This window comes from Salvelinus sp. IW2-2015, linkage group LG6.1 (genome assembly GCF_002910315.2).
Source record: "Salvelinus sp. IW2-2015 linkage group LG6.1, ASM291031v2, whole genome shotgun sequence".
In the NCBI taxonomy this organism is placed as follows: Eukaryota; Metazoa; Chordata; class Actinopteri; order Salmoniformes; family Salmonidae; genus Salvelinus; species Salvelinus sp. IW2-2015.
Genome location: NC_036845.1, coordinates 16,857,105 through 16,878,114, shown reverse-complemented (window position 1 = coordinate 16,878,114; position 21,010 = coordinate 16,857,105). Strand labels below are relative to the sequence as shown.

At 41.7% G+C, this 21,010-nt stretch overlaps 1 protein-coding gene and 1 non-coding gene across 2 annotated transcripts; one reads left to right on the top strand and one right to left on the bottom strand.

Annotated features, from left to right (window-relative positions):
• Positions 1 to 511: 511 nt before the first annotated feature.
• LOC111965436 (U7 small nuclear RNA) lies at positions 512 to 567 on the bottom strand. The gene has a single exon (XR_002877526.1). It is a non-coding gene; the product is annotated as a U7 small nuclear RNA (small nuclear RNA).
• Positions 568 to 1,202: 635 nt separating this feature from the next.
• Positions 1,203 to 6,082, top strand: LOC111965223 (triosephosphate isomerase B). Its single transcript, XM_023989275.2, has 7 exons — positions 1,203 to 1,405; positions 3,424 to 3,547; positions 3,702 to 3,786; positions 4,086 to 4,218; positions 4,761 to 4,846; positions 5,110 to 5,197; positions 5,396 to 6,082. The coding sequence occupies exons 1-7, from the start codon at positions 1,297 to 1,299 to the stop codon at positions 5,512 to 5,514; spliced, it is 744 nt and encodes a 247-aa protein (XP_023845043.1). The 5' UTR covers positions 1,203 to 1,296; the 3' UTR covers positions 5,515 to 6,082.
• The last annotated feature ends 14,928 nt before the right edge of the window (positions 6,083 to 21,010 follow it).

The following is a 21,010-nucleotide window of genomic DNA, read 5'->3' as shown; positions in this document are numbered from 1 at the left end:
GCAAGTCAGTTAAGAACAAATTATTATTTACAATGGYCTAACCGTCCAAACCCTCCCCTAACGACKCTGGGGCAATTGTGCGCCGCCCTATGGGACTCCTGATCACGGCCGGTTGTGATACAGCCCTGGATCGAAACCGGGTCTGTAGTGACGTCTCTAGCACGGCGATGCAGTGCCTTAGACCGCTGCACCACTCAGGATTTCATAACATACAGAGTGATTGATTCCAAATTATAAACCTGGTGGTTCGAGCCCTGAATGCTGATTGGCTGACAGCCTTGGCACGTATACCAGGGGTATGACAAAACATTTAGTTGTACTACTCGAATTATGTTGGTAACCAGTTTCCAATAGCAATAAGGCACCTCTGAGGTTTGTTGTATATGACCACTTTCCCACAACCCCTCGGGCCTTATTACGTAAATCTACACTCTGCTTCAATCTGTAACAGGATGGACAGACGTATCACTTTTTTCTACAGGGTTCTGGGGCTTCTTCAATTGAAGATGTCTGGGGCTTCTTCAATTGAAAAGACCTACTTGACAAATACTAAAAGAGCAAGTTTTCCATAATCTTTTCAAGGTCAAAAGCCTTCTTGTAGGTTTTTACAGTCAGTGTATATGTCAGAGTTGGCTCCTATCAGGCGTACAAAAAATATGTTTCAGAATGATTGAAATATAATGTGGCAAACATGTTGTAATGTTACACAAGATGGCTTGTTTTGTTGTCTAAACAAAGTTATTTTAAGACAAATTGCGGTAAATATAACGCGAAATGCATGCTGGGTATACAAATTATAAAATCGARTGCTAGCCAATCAATGCGCTGAATTCTCTCAGCTTTCTTGAGTRAGAATGGGTTGTTCGATTTAGCAGGCCCCGCTCGCCGTCCGATCGGAATAGCCATTTTATTTGATATAACCGAACATTTTCAGTGGGTGCTCTGTAGGAATGTTCGATATGTTTTTAATGTATTTCATCCCCATATACTGAAACATCAATATTATTTTCACGCTTAAAACAAAGATAGCCTAATTTGAAGAACATCCATTTTTGTGAAAATGTAGCCTGTACTCTTTATTCTACTGAAATAAAAGGCTACCATTGTACATAAGGAAACGCTATTCTGGGCGTGTCTCTGTAAACCAATAGAACAAACTGAGAGGTTGGGTTACGTGGCCCATGATGATAAATACAGTGATTTGCGCCGGGGTCGTTGCTCTTCTCCCCGAAGTAGATCCGCCTTATAAGAATCCAGCTCAGTTCGAAGGCCGAGAAACAACCTTAAACTGCAAATATGTCCAGAAAATTCTTCGTTGGTGGTAACTGGAAGATGAATGGAGACAAGGCAAGTCTTGGCGAACTCATCAAAACCCTGAACTCTGCCAAGCTCGACCCCAACACCGGTGCGTGGTTCTGTGTGGCTTCTGTGCTTTAATGTCTGACTCGTGTAGTAGTCTTAGAGTTGATCTTTGAAATTGTGTAACTTGTCGCATTGGGTTCCTGGTGTAGCCTATCCAGTTGAAATGACAGTCGCACGGCACACTTTCATTGTGAAATTAGACTTTTGTAAGGTAAATTGTTTCAGCTCTCCAAGAGAAGGAAAAAACGTGAAACAAAGGTTAGGGAAGGTCATTTATTGGTATCAGTGCACGAATCAATGGGTGGCAAACCAAGCTATACTCCGGAAGGTCCCTTTTCATTGCCATTTTCACAATGCTTTTAAATTATAGGATACCCTGACACTAATTTTTACGTAATTATGATGCGATCTGTGCGATGGTGACAATTTGTGGAGAATACAGAATACAATGCAGAATACATAGGCATATGCCTATTTTGGTACTGAAGCGCCCTATAATCCTTTGTAACCGGAGAAATCCATTGTCAGGGGATTTTTAACCAGTATTCCTAAACTGAACTAGGATAGAAGAACATGACTTGCTAAATGGATTGTCTATGACAGTGGGCGTACGTTCCGAACAGCACGTAGCCACAACAGTCTGTCTGGCGCAAGCGAGGGGCGGAATGTCTGTTTTGTTCTTTGATGCATTATAATGATCCATCCGATCGCGAGCCCTGTTTCATATAACTACCAGGAGGACCAAATGTCGGATATCATTGCACCATCACAATACTTTAATTTAGAAATACATATTCTACCGTTAGACCCGAACTAATTTATGCACAACATACTCATTTTGTTAACCAATAAGATAGAGTTCCCCATTCCGCCATGGAGATGTCGGTGTTTCCGCCATTCTCTATCGTGCATTTCCAAACTGCCACAGAGGCGTATATGCAGTCTGCCCTGATCGCATGTTTGCATTTGAACACAGTTTCAAGAACAGGCTACACGTACTTAGTCAGGTTTTGTGTCGTTTTTGTAGGATACATGGGCGTTATCTGCTGCTCCACGGAGTGCGCCAAAGGACACGTTATGTCCGTGTAGTAACCTACATCTGTCTACAGCCACGGACTTTACCCCACAGAAAGAGCCACCCATTCACAACTCTTAACTAATCTACACAGTACAAATTTACTGACGCGTGAAACAGGACGCTGCACGGGCCAGCAGATGACAAGCTYGCGTAGGCTTTTCTCATGTCTCTTTCTAGAAATGTAAAGTCAATGGTAAGCCACTTCTTCCCTAGGCCGTTATATGAACCTGCAGAGTATTTTACATTTTTTTATCCTGTGGTTGACCTTTGAATTTAAGGTCCTGTTCGACCCCAGCAGAATGTGACCATGTGAGCGACTTTTGTGAGCTGAGTTCTAGTGACCTTTTGGAGGTTGAACTAGGACCTTTTTGCAGCGGGGGGGGCTGACTCTTGGCAGGGATAAATGACATTTGCAGCGGGATTAGTGACTGTAGAGGTTTAATATAGACACACTTAACCCCAAGATACAGTTACATTGCTAATGTCAGTGTCTGGCCTACTGTACCCCACAACACTGGGGATATCCCACTTGTACAGTGTGTACTAATGCTGCAGACTCTGGTATTGGACTGTATAACCAACACTGGCTCAAATAGGCCTAATCATTTTGATCGATAGGCCTTGTTTTGTACACTTAAGTGAATAGTAGAGTGAGCCACTACATGGAGTTGTCACCACTCTCAAAGGAAAGCCTTTTCCACTGATACTAGATGTCACCAACAATCACTGTGTACACTTCCTGTTTCAGAAAATATTACTGTAACGTTGGCGTCCATGTAAACATCAAGGGGCAAATCTTAACTTCCATTTAGAATTTTCACTTAGTCTCACACATTGACATCAGAGCATGACTAAGTGAAAAATGAAACTGAAGTGGAATTTAGGATTCACCTCTTAAGAATATTAACTGGTCAGTCTGTTATTCCAACCCTGAGAATAGTGGTCAGTGCATGACCGTGTTGGTTCTCTCTCTCTGCCTGCAGAGGTGGTCTGTGGCGCCCCGTCAATCTACCTTGAGTTCGCCAGGGCCAAGCTGGACCCTAAGATCGGMGTGGCCGCACAGAACTGCTACAAGGTCAAGGGGGGTGCCTTCACCGGGGAGATCAGGTAATGGACATGCTCTGTAACTGCGGATGCTAGTGTCTTCAGAACTCTAGTGCTTTACTGAACCAACACTGTAGGCTGACTGTACTTTGGGTGCTAATCTCTCTTTCTCACACGCTCTTTCTTTTTCCGTCCCCTCTCTTTCTCTCCTTCTCAGCCCTGCGATGATCAAGGACGTTGGCGTGCACTGGGTGATCCTGGGCCACTCTGAGAGGCGCTGGGTCTTTGGAGAGAATGATGAGGTAAATGGCTTATTTGGTCGAGTGCTGGTGTTYATGAATGTGTAGTCTCGGGAGGAGTCTCTGGAGGTGGCAGCAGACTATCACAAGAACAGGGCCGTGACACAGAATTAGATTATGTCTCTTTCAACAGTGAATTGACCTTGAACATGACAGGATTTGATGAGCAGTGACAAATCTATGGATCATMATTTTAATCTCCATTTTACACTCCAGGTGTTCCTCAAGTAGAGGAAATGWGAAAAATATRACAATRAATGAACAACCTGTCTGATTGGATAATTGTTTGTGTGTCCTGACAGCTTATTGGTCAGAAGTGCGCCCACGCCCTGGAGAATGGCCTGGGTGTCATTGCCTGCATCGGTGAGAAGCTGGACGAGAGGGAGGCTGGCATCACGGAGAAGGTCATCAATGCACAGACGAAACACTTCGCAGGTATCGTCACTGAAATCACTGATTCATAATGAGTGTGTTACACAAAACCACAGATTCTGCTCAGGCGTACACATATATTATCAGAGCCTGTAATCAGTGTATCAGAGTGCTGATCTAGCATMAGTTTTGCATTTTATATATTTGAAAATGAGCCCTGAACTTTACAATGCACAGAGAAGAGTTAAACATGTCAAGAGCCATGCCAATTATATATAACCATCGTATAAACTGCAAAGGCCTCTTTGTATCTGGAAAGTAAGCAATAAATTCCAATTACTGTATGTACCCTGTATTACTTTGTAGCGATTCTAACATTGTTGAATGTAGTAATACTACTGCTGCGTGAATACATCCTATTGGCAAAGGGATAGTGTGCCCGCCACAGACGTGAYTGGGACTTTCAGTGTAATTAATACGTTTTCCTTTTCGTTAACAACTTGGTTATATCCAGTGTGTCCATGATGGCACTGTGTCCATTTTGAGTTCTCCATTTGATTCATGTGAATGCAGTACTGTATTCATTATGTCAATTCTGTTTGCAGACAACATTAAGGACTGGTCCAAGGTTGTTCTGGCCTATGAGCCCGTGTGGGCCATCGGCACCGGMAAGACCGCATCCCCCGCCCAGGTAAGTGTTTCTTCTAGTGTCATCCATTACTATTGTATGACCTCAATGGAAAGAACCTGGGACAGAKGGGAACATGTGACTAAAAGCCTGAATCTCTGTATACTGTATATATTCAGTCTAGACTAGAGCAGAATGTGTTGTCCATTTGAGATTCATCACTAAATTGAAGGCTAAAGTCAGAACTTACTGGATTTTGGAACCCATATTCATGGTTTTATTTGAATCTCCYTTTTTTCTTATCTTTTCTCATCTTTCTCTCTCAGGCCCAGGACGTTCATGACAAACTGAGGCAGTGGGTCAAGGCCAATGTGTCTGAGGCAGTAGCCAACTCTGTCAGGATAATCTATGGAGGTGAGACCAAACCCCTATGCTTCACGTTTAAACACACTTAAGCTGTTAACGCCACAACCACAAGTGGGGATGAATAGGTTTTGCCATTGCATAGCTAATCTAACTCAAGTCAGGGGCATGCAGTGGTGTTCCCCCCCCCCCCCCACTCTGTCCCTCATCACTCCATTCCTCACTCATATCTGTCTGTTCYCTCCTCAGGTTCCGTGACTGGTGGCACCTGCAAGGAGCTGGGAGGCATGAAGGATGTGGACGGTTTCCTGGTTGGCGGCGCTGCACTCAAGCCAGAGTTCGTTGACATTATCAACGCCAAGCAATAAAAACCCTGAAGTGGTCAGACCATGTCCATATTTGAGGCTAACTCCATTCAGACGGAACCTGAACCATTATCCTCAAAACTCGGCACTTAGAACCCCCTTCCCTTACCCTTTTTTTAAATTCAATGTATTTGTGTGATGTCTTTACCTCTTTTATTTTTATTTTTGGTTTAATCTTTCAAAGAAAAGGGACAGATTGACACGCATACTATACAGCAGTGAAAGGTGTTAGTTCCACTGAGATAGTGTTTTTTTTGTACTGGCCTCCACTACTGTTTTTTGAAGGGACTGCGCTTGACAACACCATCCTGGATGGAACAACAACTCATGCCTTTACTTGAAAGTTTACAAACTTTTATGTATACAGTGTCAAAACTAGCAATCAGATTCACTTGTCTTTGTACTATAGCTGACTCTTTGTGTAATTATGTTTTGTGTCTTATCCCTTCCCGTAGAACACATGAGCCGCTCTCTCATTGGCTACTCGGTCAAGAGGGAGGCGTCCATTACATGTCCATCATGTTTTGTTAGGGGGGGCTGACTGTTGTTGTAATAAAAGGTTTAGAGACTAGTTGTGTCCTGTTTTTATTGTATTGTTGACACACGGCACATAATCTTTCACAGCATGATCTTGAATACTAGCAGGCTGCGTTCCTACCTCTGTGTAAAGCCAATCAGACTACAGTATTTGGTGGTGGTACTTTGGTAATGTGATGCCAAATTGTTTCAAAAGGTCAAACGCTATCCTCTTTTCCCTTGTGGCTTCTTCTCTCCTTACCTTGAACTGTGAAGCTGTCAAATGAGGTAAAGTCACAGGGTAAGGAAAAAAGCAAAGAATAGGAACACAGCCTTCTTCAGCATTCCCTACACAATGTTGAACTCCTTATGACAATCCCACCATGTACAAATCTGGCAACAGAGGCATGAATTAATCTACTTAATAAATATTGATGATTTGATTAGTGGGAAGTAAGGTTAGCAGACAGAACAGCATAGGAGGCTGCTGAGGGGAGGCTGCAATAGAGCAAATGGAATGGCATCAAACACTTACAAGCCATGTGTTTGATGTATTTGATACCATTCCACTGATTCCACCCCAGTCATTACCAAGAGCCCCTTCTCCCAAATTAAGGTGCCACCAACCTCCTGTGCACAAGGGGCCTCAACGGTAGGTGGGGCAGGAGGTCCTGTATAAACACAAACTCACTTCCTTCACAACAGATTTGCTCAACAGTTCTGCGCTGCTCCATGAAGCGCAAGAAGTATGAATGCCCTGACTTCTGCAGAGGCTGTATTAACCGTCAATGTTGCACGACCAATATAGACATTGGATTGACCATGCAGCGCCTGGATTGACGCATGCTGTAATGCAATTTGTATGATAAAATGAGACGTTTGCTTTGCGTTGAACCCAGCCATGCATGCGGTAATACGAAGTGATAGGGACACGTATCTGCCTCAATGCCTGCCTGATGAGTGCCTCGCATTGTTACACATAAAAAATATATAATAATGAATGATTGCCACCGCTATATGCATGCGTGTTATTGGAAACTCGCCAACTAATGTAGCTATTGATAGCTATGGTAAAATGACCATTTTGCTGAGACGATTGCCAGTTGATTGGGCATAACATATGAGGTGTAGGCAAAGCATGACCAAYGACTTAGTTGCTGCAGGGTGAGGGTGGAATTATACCTAGTGTGGCTGCTGTGGTTGCAGCTCTAGTTCATATTACTTGAAAAAAGAGAGAAGTGAAACAGAATTTGGACAAGGGTTAGTCCAAATTATAGTAATATTTTTTTGAACAGAAGTTTAAAACAGCATGCACACACAGGATGAAATCAAAATCCAAAACCAAACCATAAAAAAAGCATCTCTGCATCATCTAAAAAATATTTTTTTATAAAATAGTATGGTATTATAACAACACATACAGAACTCACATTTTATTAATTCAGTCTGAGCAGCACATCTGTCCAGTGAGGAAAAAATTATGAGGAGCAGAGCTTTCTGTGGTGGTGGGGCAGCCAGCGGAAAATACGGAATGTATGAGTTGGTAATGTTCTCTAGTTGCACCGTAATTGGCTCAGTGTTCTGTCACTCATGGGGACACTACGTCACTGCAAAATCTACGGGAGAGCTCAAAAATTCAAGACCCTTGGGTGCTGCCATAGAGTTACATTAGAAGGTCATTGGCCACAGATAAAATTACGTCAAATCACGTTATATCTACAGTAGCTTTGATTGGACTGATCATGTCAACATCATACTTTCAAAATTTTTGCTAGCAAGCTAGCAGTTATCATCATGATTCAYAAGTCAACTATCTAATGGCAAATCCTTTTCATATGAAGAGAAATGATAGAGAAAACGTATCGGTGCTCATTGGCCATTGAACATAGACATTACACAACAAGTTGTAAATCGCAAATTCAACAATGAGTGGTTTGGAAGTTCAAGAGAACTGTGAATTCGGAAAAAAGCGATATCCGATTTGGAAAATACATTTTGAACGGTCATTCAACTCGTAATTCCATGTCGGGAACTCAGGCCTCTTTCTAGAGGTCCGACCTGAAGATCACTAACATCATGATGCAACTTTGTTTTTTTCGGAGTTCCCAGTTGTCTTGGAAGCACCATAAATCCAGAGAATGCCAGACTTTGATGAAAAAGTTTGATGACAAAATTTGCCCATTTAGGACCGCCGCGCCACCTTCCTGTTCAAGTGAGCACAGCACAAATGCATAAATGATGCAATATGCCAGGGAGATATGTATACTGTAGCTAAGAAAGTAATACTAAGTGTATGTTGTGTAGTAAGCTGTTAGTAGCCCATGTGCCTCACCGTAATAATTTGGTCCCTTTTCCCCTCATAATTTAGCATACTGTTCTGACTTGGTGGTGCACATGTAGCCTATAGCCTGTTTTAGAGAAATGTCATCATTGAATATTGTAAGAGCTTTCATTKTCTGTTTATATGCCCCCTTTATTTACCCTACGGTTCTGACTTGGTGTACAGGGAGAATACTATAAGACTGGCTCATGTTCTGAATTCTGTCGCTGTACATTTCAAAAGTGCTGAACAAATAGTTACATTGACTGTGTCAGTCCTAGCTTGCTCATTAATGTCTTAATCTAAATTACGGATTGCCTCTTATCCACTCGTCGTCCCCTTATGCCATAGATACATCTCAATTGTCAGTAGAAACCACATTTGTTTAAGCAAGTCAGCCATATCAGCTATGTTTTTTTAAAAGGCAGTAAATTAGGCTGAATGAACTGTTTCGCAGTGGAAGGTGTTGGGACAGCTTTATGTAGGCCCTATCAGTTTGTGGGCACCGTTTGTCACCGTTATAGTCCAATTAATGTATTGTTTAGTGTTGTGTAGTGGCTTTGCTGGCATGCATCTAAACAATTTTTTGGAGTTTGCTCCACCAAGATTTACAGTTGAAGTCGGAAGTTTACATACACCTTAGCCAAATACATTTAAACTCAGTTTTTCACAATTCCTGACATTTAATCCTAGTAAAAAGTCCCTGTCTTAGGTCAGTTAGGATCACCACTTTATTTTAAGAATGTGAAATGTCAGAATAATAGCAGAGAGAATGATTTATTTCAGCTTTTATTTATTTCATCACATTCCCAGTGGGTCAGAAGTTTACATACACTCAATTAGTATTTGGTAGCATTGCCTTTAAAATGTTTAACTTGGGTCAAACTTTTCGGGTAGCTTTCCACAAGCTTCCCACAATAATTTGGGTGAATTTTGGCCCATTCCTCCTGACAGAGCTGGTGTAACAGAGTCAGGGTTGTAGGCCTCCTTGCTCCACACGCTTTTTCAGTCCTGCCCACAAATGTTCCCCTTTTTCCTCCAAACATAGCGATGGTCATTATGGCCAAACAGTTATATTTTTGTTTCATCAGACCAGAGGACATTTCACCAAAAAGTATGATCTTTGTCCCCATGTGCAGTTGCAAACCATAGTCTGGCTTTTTTTATGGCTTCTTCCTTGCTGAGCGGCCTTTCAGGTTATGTCGATATATGACTTGTTTTACTGTGGATATAGAKACTTTTGTACCTGTTTTCTCCAGCATCTTCACAAGGTCCTTTGATGTTGTTCTGGGATTGATTTGCACTTTTCGCACCAAAGAACGCATCTCCTGCCTGACGCTTCGAACACACCGACTGCGTCATTGCGTTTCGATACACCAGAAGTACATTCATTTCCAATGGAACGCTGCATTTGCCTTGCAGCATTGCGTTGCAGAGGCAGTTGCAGTGCGTTCTGTGTGGTGCATACGTTCGATAAATCGAACGTATGCATCAAATTGTATGAGTGGACTTGACAGAAAGTAGCAAAATATGAATGTAGATTTTTTTTTTGCACACACATTCAGTAAAAATGTGTGATTACATAAAAACAGTTTGATTGCATAATTTCTTTACATTTTTTATAAATTTATTTGCCAAGTATATTATTTATTCGATGACATCCTCAAATTAATTGTGAGAGCCTATAATATAATTTCCCTCCAAAATGCAGTTTTGGAGCGAAATGCAATAATAAATAGTAAAGATAGGCAGAGTAGGCTCTTTCAACAATGAGACCAACGACCACATCTGTCTCTTATACACATCTAGATGTGTATAAGAGACAGATAATAACCAAAAAGTATGATCTTTGTCCCCATGTGCAGTTGCAAACCGTAGTCTGCCTTTTTAATGGCGGTTTTGGAGCAGTGGCTTCTTCCTTGCTGAGCGGCCTTTCAGGTTATGTCGATATAGGACTCGTTTTACTGTGGATATAGATACTTTTGTACCTGTTTCCTCCAGCATCTTCACAAGGTCCTTTGCTGTTGTTCTGGGATTGATTTGCACTTTTCGCACCAAAGTACGTTCATCTCTAGGAGACAGAACGCGTCTCCTTCCTGAGCGGTATGACGGCTGCGTGGTCCCATGGTGTTTATATTTGCGTACTATTGTTTGTACAGATGAACGTGGTACCTTCAGGCATTTGGAAATTGCTCCCAAGGATGAACCATACTTGTGGAGGTCTACAAGTTAGTTTGTTAACAAGAAATTTGTGGAGTGGTTGAAAAACGAGTTTTAATGACTCCAACCTAAGTGAATGTAAACTTCCGACTTCAACTGTACATGCTGAAATCGCTACTGATTATAATCAATGCGGAATGGCGCAAATCTTAGAGATGTAATTATGAAGCGCTCTTCTCCAGAGGGGAAACCTGGAGCAAAAAAAATTGCGTTAAATTACAAATGTAACCACAAACTTTGTGATGGAAAAGATATGCTGTATCCAGGGAACAGAGGTTTTAAAGACGGTTGTTACATCTTCACAAGTCATGACCCTCCTGTCACACTCGTGGGAGGGCAGCAAGATGCTGACGTCTTTCCCTTGAAGGATCTTGGTCTTCAGGCAGGTAGACAATATGTATCAACCCTCATAACGAGCCGTGCATCAACAGAGCCCAAGGTGCCAAGGAGGGACTGGATAGCCGCCAACACTGGGTCGCGCAGCGGCAGCAGGAGCCCGGTGTAGACGGTGGACGTAGCCGGAGCGGCGGTGTTGCAGCGGAGGAATAAGGACCAGCCTGATGTGTAGAATTGCAGGAAATAAACTTTAAACCTGCTAAATGTTCTCTCCGCCAACAAGAGGGGTGTGAACAGTTTGGGTCATGAACAGTGCCTGTGCAGGATGTTCCCCAATGCTGGATGGGTGACCTGAGTGAAAAAGTTTGGGAATCCCTGCTATATCGCACAGTAATAGGCTACTGTAGCCTACTCATACTGTCAAATATTTTACATAAGCTACCGGTCTATTTACTGTGTTCTGTAATCTTTTGCAGTAATGCTGTATCTGGCAAAGGACTGTGTCAGTTTCTGAAAGAGAAAATAATGGCAAATGGTTGTGCACCTGTTAGCGAATGTTTAAATTCAACATTGCATCGGCTTTCTCCCAAATCTAAATATGATGGAATGCCCGCGAATTCTTGAACATTGTCCAGGGCAAACTACATTKTTTTTGTAAATTACTGTACTTACAGTAGCATACATAGATGCCTACTTCACTGTTCACCTTTTAAATTCGACTGTATATTGTGCCATTGGCTTCCCTGAAAACAGGTACTGACAGGAGGAGCAATATGATTCTGTCAGGGGTAGTCACACTGGATGGGGATGGTGATGGAAGCTTTGGCGGTCCACACAATGAAGAAGCAGGTGTCCCTTCCAGTGATGTGGACCTGACCTTGTACCTGGTGCCAGCAAGACCCTCCCTCCCTGATATAGAAATCCTTCGACTTCACGGCCTCTTCAATGGTAAGATCCCTTGCACCATAGGGACACTTGACCTCCACCACTACTTTGACCCTCCAGTGAGGCACCCAGGRTCCCAGACCCCGTGACCTAAAGCCCCGACTCCTGCATATCCATCCCTGTAGTCATTTGAATGCCTTGATGCCCKCCTCTTCGTTATCTGTGGCCCACCTTACAGACAATATCCCATCCAACGACTGATCTGAGGACCTTTTTTAGCAGCAACGGAGTTAAGCGCTTGGCCCTAACCACTGCTCCATAATTGCTGGCCGTCAACCTCCCTCTCCTCATGGTGTGCCAGTTGGGGTTGGTGCGCTGTCCAACTGTTGCCTGCCGTATAGCCTCCTGCTGCTCCGCTGACAGCGCCATGACAGCCAGGGTACCTGCATGCCCYAGGTGCCCTTGTTTTTKAACAATGTTCGGTACAGACAGTGTGACAGGGAGGGTAGCTGTTGTTCTGGATCAGGTTCCACGAGACATGCCGTCCCACTGAACCTGCCCCGGAGACGGTTCCTTGGCCACTGAAGATCCTCCTCTGTGAGCTCTCGGGACAGAGGGTTGTTGTCTTCAACCGGGTTACAGGTCCTCCACTGACTGCACCTGGTTGGGCACGGCTGGCTTCCTCAACTCGCATTCCACATCTGTACGGCCGTTATTGTGAACCACCAAAATAGGCTGCATGGCTAGGGCTGTTGCGGTGACCATATCACCGCCACACCGGTGGTCACGAGTCATGAAGGCAGTCAAATTCCATGTGACCATTTMGTCATGGTAATTAGGATTCTCYAAGCTCTGATGCTGYTGATGATCATTAGTAGCATACCAAAYAAATGTAACCAATCTACACTCGTACATTAATCTTCTGTAATGTATTATTTTTTATTTAACTAGGCAGGTCAGTTAAGAACACATTTATATTTACAATGACGGCCAATTGTGATACAGCCTGGAATCAAACCAGGGTCTGTCGTGACGCCTCTAGCACGGAGATGCTGTGCCTTAGACCGCTGCGCCAATCTATCAATAGATTTATAGGTTTTCTCAAAATATGTTACATAGCATAGCCTATATAGTTATAAACATGTATAGTTATATAGTTATTAAATAGTTTTATCTTTCTCAGATTTTTTTCTGGAAGAATGAATTATTACTTAATCCAATTTCAATTTAATAATGCAATTTTCATATCTTATTTCAGTTTATCCCATTTCAGAGTGCTCGACGGGACTTTTATTTAGAAAATCGTGAGAGAAAAACACGTGACCGGAAGTAATAACCTCACACTGCTTTGTTTATGTTACTTGGGGTAGCTACTCGACTAGCATTCCTCAAAATGTCAAAAATAGAGTTGCTGAGATTGTTTCTCAACGAAAGATTGACAGCTGCTGCTGATGAGATATTTGGGACAATTGAAAAGACAATTGTAGAGTACCAGGAAGAARTGTCCCGAACGAAAGARGAGAACAGCCGTCTACGGGGGATGTTACGGTTACAAAAAACAGGTTTGTGACTTTTTACAACGCTTATGGGCACTAGCTAGCTAGCTTATACAGCTTTGATATTACTGCATCTAGCTAGKACTGATTGATGTGAAGCTCATTAATATTTGCCCTTCTGACTCAAATTGCATTGCCAGCATTGCCCCTTGGATTCTCGAGAACTAATTCAGCTAGCTACCTGCATTCTACATGTTTTGTCAGACCCCAAAAAGATGCAGGTTTGCCTGGCCTGCTTCAACTCTGCATGCTCACTATGCTGTAGGTTTTACAAAAGTAAGAATCAAAAGACAATCTTGGGACAATCTTATGCGTCCTCCCATGGGGTGGGAGGATGCATAAGCCATGAGTGGCAGGTGTTCGAATCCCGGCTGTGGTTTGAATCCAGACTTGGCGTGTCTTTGTTTTCTACTTATTACTGCTTATATGTATTGCTTTCATCATGTAATTTGATATTTTTTTATCCATTCTCCCTCAGACCCCCAGCYGCTGACTGTCTCAGACGAGGATCTTCCCCCTGAGCAGCAGCACTGTGAGCAGCAGTGGAGCCCAAGTCTGGAACAGGATGGTCCAGAGGCCACACAGATTAAAAAGGAGCAGGAGGAACTCCGGACCAGTCGGAGGGAAGAGCAACTTCAATGGCTAGAGTCTGGTACCAAAGACTTCACATTCAGTCCGTCCTGTTTGAAAAGTAACTATGATCCGATTCAGAACCCAACTCATTCATCACATCTTCACCAWGTACAAAGTGAGGAAAGCAGAGAGAACCCAACTCATTCATCACATCTTGACCAAATACAAAGTGAGACAAACAGTGAGAACCCAAGTCAGTCCTCATACCTTCACCAAATAGAAAGTGAGGAAGACGGAGAGAACCCAGCAGCTCAGTCCTCATATCTTTACCAAATACAAAGTCAGGAAAACCGAGAGAAGCCATGGCAATGCCGTGTTTGTGACAAATGTTTCAGCAATATTCATCATCTGAAAGCGCACGTGAGGAGTCACACAGGGGAGAGACCATATAAGTGTCCTATATGTAGAAAATGCTTTATGACAACAAGCGCATTGAATAGGCATCAGACAATTCACACTGACGGAAAACCGTTTAGGTGTAATTATTGTGGCAAATCCTTCAAATGGATGAACTCCCTTGGAAGGCACATAAGGATTACCCACGAGAGGGAGAATATATGACAGCACCWTGTGTGGGGAAAGGGCAACAGCTGTTATGAAAAAGTATAAACTTTTTATATTCTATTGCCATATAATATTATAATATGCCATATGCTATTGCCATATAATTACACTATAACAAAATAGAACACTATGTTATGGTTAATTATAGGATATCTATGGCTATTTTGTGTGTGTTGTCTTTTACTTTTTTTGTGTGTGTTGTTTGTAACCACTTTCCCAGGGACTGCAGATGGAAATATGTCTTGATCAATGTGYGTTGTCTTTGTCAAATAAATCAAATAAGGTCAAGATTTCAGAGGCGTATCTTACACCTGTCTGTGCATAAAGATTGTTTTTTTTGTTCATATGTTGTAATGTCATGTCACATCTGTTTTGACCATTTCCTCCAGTGATCACAAGAGCCAAAACATTTTCCATATGCTTACATTACTGTACTTTTTTTTTTTATACCTCAGTGATCTTTGTAATGTGCACACCTGATGGCAAAAAAAAAAAAATCAACACACCAAATCTGTTGCCATAGTCGTATCCCTACTTAGCTATGTTTCTGAGTTTGTTGCCATTGAAGAAACATGTTCAATAATTAAAGTATGTAAATAATTCAGTCCGAGAACTAAGGAGATATCACATGACTTAGATTTGAGACTGATGATTTGAAATGATCTGGCCAGGTTTTGTAACGTTTTGTCACTGCCTACTCATTTTGTGGCACAGTCTCCATGGGTTAGGCTACTCTCCACCCAGAGACAGTATCGCACTTCCAAAAAACGGATTGGCTAGTGAAACGCACACTCGACCCTCTGATTGGACCAGAAAACTGTCAATCAACATGGATCGGATGCGCTACAGTAACGCGGTGCGAAAGATTTGGGGTCGCAAGTGTGAAACTGAATGCGAAAAACATATAAACAATCTATACACATTTGTATTTTATATTTATACCTTTTCTTATTCGATCTGGTCACTAACATAGGCCTACGTCATTGCGCCAAATTATTGTAATCTGTGTTTCAGAACCAATACGTTTTTTTTTTTTTCAGAACCAAGAAGTTGCGTCTCTTGACTGTTGATCAAATGACCAGTCATCAGCATTGGCGCGCACATATCCAGATTAGTGACCAGAAAGCACTTGTTTAATTTTCTGCCTGGCAAAAACAGAGTAGCCTACCGACGTTATTAACGTCCATATAAAATTCAGTTTAGCAATCTGCTACAGACGCATATTTGCCAGAACAATAGGCTACTTGGGGATTTAATTGATCATTTTCATATTTCAGATAGGCCTAGTTTGGTTGGGTAATAATTACATACCTCAGTGGTGGTACTGGCTACATGTCTAAAGATAGCTGTAACATTGAACTACCTTCAATACTTATGGGATGAAGTTGTAACATATTCTGGCGAATTAATTACGATTTTTGCCGAACTACATTGGACACCTTTCTCTAAATATATCTGGTTAACGTTAGCTCTATTCAGTCTGGGGGTGCGTGTGATTTATCAAAAGTGTAGTGGAAAATCCTCCCTGCTTTTGTTATCCTTATTAGTCCATTAAATGAATTAATCAACAGCAGGCACAGACTGATATTTTTCCCTGCAGGATATTCATGTTATGTTTTATTTTCTTCAGATTGTGTGGTTAGTTTGCTAGCATTGTTCAGGGCGATGGTCGTGGCATTTTCCACGTGAGTTAAATTTTCCTCGTGCTTTGCTAGTCTTTCAGAAGTTATCCTTATCCAACCATTAATTAGGCAATGTTAAATTAATGATATCTGAAACACCAGGCACGGACTGATATTTTATTTAGCCTTGTAGTCAATTTTTCTTTCTTGAGATTGTGTGGTTGGCATGAGTTGCATGGTAACCTATAGCTTGATAGCTCTTTTGGTGTGTTCATGCAATTTGGTGGCTGGGGTAGTGTCATTTTCATATTGCAGGCTGGCTGGTAGCTGGGAGTAGCTTTATTGGGAATGTACAGGTGTAAATCCTGTGCCCTTGCACCAAAGCATCACTACTTGTTACACTACCCCGACCTCATCCTGCAATTTGGGCGACTCATTCGTTTGTGGACACTGAGGTTTGAGAGMAAGCACTCCTACTTGCCTGAGAGGCACCAGTTACTCCAATCTTACTTATGCAGCGGCCAATTGTTTCCACATAGCATTGAAGTTGTTGGTGTCATGAATGAATTTGAGAAGCAATTATATAACAACGCCATTCGGGGAGTTGTACAGTCAWACGGKTTCACAAAGCAAAGCATTGCAGAGGTGTTTAAAAKTGTATACAAAGTAAAAGCATACACTAAAGGCCTTGTTGTAATGGGAGAAAATGATGACGATACACATTTGGAAAGATCTCACTGATTCTGGTTACAGAATCACAGGTCCATTTAATTGTTGGGGTGTATCAGTCTGTGTCRCTGGTCGATCTCGGGTTCGTTTTATACCATATTCTCTGATTAATTATGTGTATGTTAATGCAGATAGTCTGAGTGATTATTACATGTTGTTTCCCTGCGTCACTCAGTGTGTTCTCCGTAAAACCAGTGTAGGCATSGAGGGTCTTCAWGATGCAATTAAACACCAATTGCCCACCTTGGAGGCCGAGACGATGAGATCTTTGTCAGAGCATCTGAGGGCAAATGTTGGAGTGAATATTAAAGACCTTGATAACATTCAGCCCGAGGCCATAAAATACAATTTGATGCCAATATAGTGCCGGGAATTGCTTCAGTCCTTCATCCAAAGAGGGGAGATCTTCATTGATAAATGTAACATATTTCTGTAATTGTTATGAATGGATATTTGGCTGTCCCCATAGGAGAACCCTTTGAATATCCATTTTTGATTCCAGGTACATGTATAACCCTTTTGGTCCCAGGTAGAACTCTTCTGGGTTCCATGTAGAACCCTTTCCACAGAGGGTTCTACATGGAACCAAAAAGGGTTAACCTATGGGGACAGCCAAAGCACCCTTTCGGAACCCTTTTTTCTAAGAGTGTACACACACACAAGGTTAAAAAGGTTCTGTAAATAGTTAATTTTTTTGCCCTCATAAATGGTTTATGCTATGAGGGAGCGAGGCACATGCAAKAAAAGGGACAGAAATAACAAAAATACATGAAAGTACAAAAATATACAAATGTTTCTGTAAATTGTTTGTCCTCTTGTGCTGGTATGGAGTGCAGCGCATAGCCTAGCCGKTTTTTTTTCTTTGTATTTWWAAAAAAAGAAAAATGAAGAATGGATAGTTTCTGTAACAATGGATAGGACACTTGTCCTCCTCCAAGCATCAGTGACCTTCAGGAAGAGTGGCCTTTCCTTTTCACCAAGTTATGGCTCTGCGACCACTTCAATACCCTCACTGGCATCGTGATTGACATTTGCCTGACTCAAGCTTTCCTGAACAAGGGTAAGAGAATTGAATAGAAAGCCAAAAGACCAAGTTGAGGAGAGAGATCCAGTGCCTGAAGAATGAAATCGACGGTTACATCAGAGGCAATGACGATCTAACAGCCACTGCTGCCATTCTTTTGTTGATGACCCACTTCAAAGAGAAGGACGAATCTCTGTTCCTCTTGGCAGATGTAAGAAATAGTGCTTTTATACTTCTAAAGTTCATATGATTAATGGTGTTTATACTGTACTATTACACATGATTTGAATATTTTTTATATGTACAGTTGAAGTMGGAAGTTTACATACACATAGGTTGGAGTCAATAAAACTCGTTTTTCAACCACTCCACAAATTTCTTGTAAACAAACTATAGATTTGGCAAGTCGGTTAGGACATCTACTTCATGCATGACACAAGTCATTTTTCCAACAATTGTTTACAGACAGATTATTTTACTTATAATTCACTGTATCACAATTTTCCAGTGCCTTTGACTGCCTTTAAACAGCTTGGAAAATTCCAGAAAATGATGTCATGGCTTTAGAAGCTTCTGATAGGCTAATTGACATCATCTGAGTCAATTGGAGGTGTACCTGTGGATGTATTTCAAGGCCTACCTTCAAACTCAGTGCCTCTTCGCTTGACATCATGGGAAAATCAAAAGAAATCAGCCACAAATCTGGTTCATCCTTGGGAGCAATTCCAAATGGCTGAAGGTACCACGTTCATCTGTACAAACAATAGTACGCAAGTATAAACACCATGGGACCACGCAGCCATCATACCGCTGAGGAAGGAGACGCGTCTGTCTCCTAGAGATGAACGCACTTTGGTGCGAAAAGTCAAATCAATCCAGAACAACAGCAAAGGACCCTGTGAAGATGCTGGAGGAAACAGGTACAAAAGTATCTATATCCACAGTAAACAAGTCCTATATCGACATAACCTGAAAGTCTCAGCAAAGATGAAGCCACTGCTCCAAAACTTTCATAAAAAGCCAGACTACGGTTTGCAACTGCACATGGGACAAAGATCATACCTTTTGGAGAAATGTCCTCTGGTCTGATAAACAAAAATAGAACTGCTTGGCCATAATGACCATCATTATGTTTGGGAGCTTGCAAGCTGAAGAACACTATCCCAATTGTGAAGCACAGGTGGCAGCATCATGTTGTGGGTGCTTTGCTGCAGGAGGGACTGGTGCACTTCACAAAATAGATGTCATCATGAGGTAGGAAAATTATGTGGATATATTGAAGCAACAATCTCAAGACATCAGTCAGGAAGTTAAAACTTGGTTGCAAATGGTCTTACAAATGGACAATGACCCCAAGATACTTCAAGTTGTGCACAATGGCTTAAGGACAACAAAGTCAAGTTTTGGATGGCATCACAAAGCCCTGACCTCAATCCAATAGAAATGTGGCAGAACTGAAAAAGCGTGTGCGAACAAGGAGGCCTACAAACCTCAGTTACACCAGCTCTGTCAGGAGGATGGCCAAAATTCACCCAACTAATTGTGGAAGCTTGTGGAAGGCTACCCAAAACGTTTACCCAAGTTAAACAATTAAAGGCAATGCTATCAAATACTAATTGAGTATGTAAACTTCTGACCCACTGGAAGTGAAAGCAATAAAAGCTGACTAAATAATTCTCTCTACTATTATTCTGACATTTACATTCTTAAAATAAAGTGGTGATCCTGACTGACCTAAGACAGGGAATTTTTACTAGGATTAAATGTCAGGAATGTGAAAAACTGAGTTTAAATGTATTTGGCTAAGGTGTATTTAAACTTCTGACTTCAACTGTATGTTTTGTGATTTTAGGTCACTGGAACTTAAGGCGCAAATTCCTTTGCCAGACACATCAAGGCTGATCATGCTTGGTAATACATTTATTTGATTTAAGGTGGAACAGAAATATATAGTATTGTGGTACCTATCTAGAGATGTCTAGTAAGTATACACTAACACTTACTTTTTTGTATTTCAGGAAATACTCTATTGGGTTCCTCAAAATGGATGGTGTCGATCGAGGTGTTGGGGGTTACCCTGGGGGTCGGGTGTGGGGCTACACCAATGCCATGATTACTGTATATATGTGATAACCTTTGTATGCTTTCAATGTGCAATGATGGAAAAGTACTGGGTAATGGAGATGTACTGCTTTAGTTCTCAGGCTGAGAACTGTCTGCACCTGCTGATAGTCACGCAGCCTCAAGGCCGAGATAGTAGAGTGAGAAACCACAGTCTAGACATGTTTTTCTCATCTTAGATACTTTGTATCTAATCAAATGCAACAATGTTAAGGTATGATTGACGGTAGGTTGTCCACACCAACTAAGTATAAAGAGTGTCTCATGTTTCGCTACAGAGATCYTTACTATAGACTACTGAGGTATTCTGTATGTGAATCTCTAKCTGCAATTGCATTTTATTACTAAATAGTTTTATACTAAGGTTCCTGTGTCTGTGTCATCTATCTGGAAGAGTGATTGTTGAGGGAAACTTGCTGTAAATGTACAGCAATGAGGCTGTAATATGTTTTACATTAAGGAAAATCATACTGTAAACTATATTACAGCATCACTGCTGTAAAGCAAAATTACAGTATTAAACTGGCAACTGTGGTGCCAGTATAATGCTGTACATTTACAGGGAAAAGTTTTACAGTGTTTTGGGGGGGGAGGCACACGGGGAGGTTGGCAGAGTCAGGCGATAGACCAGTTTTACCCATTGTTAGTTTAAGATTTTGAAGAAAATAAAACAGATCCGATTATTTAAAGTGACGCTAGAAACAACCTGTAAAATACCCTGGAAAGACATGACTCCGACGCACATGCGATATCATTGTTTAGTTTCTTTGACATTGAGGCTGAGATAAAACCTATAGACTAGGAGACTGCTYGGTAAATAATCTAATTATGTCACTATGAATTGATTAAGCTATTCACTTTCTGTACAATAGATGTTTACATTGGGTTAATCCATAGAAGAAGAGTAGCCAGACTAGCCAGCAGTAGCTGACATTTTTCTGCGTTGGTAGGCCTACTCGTTCTAAGGGTGGAG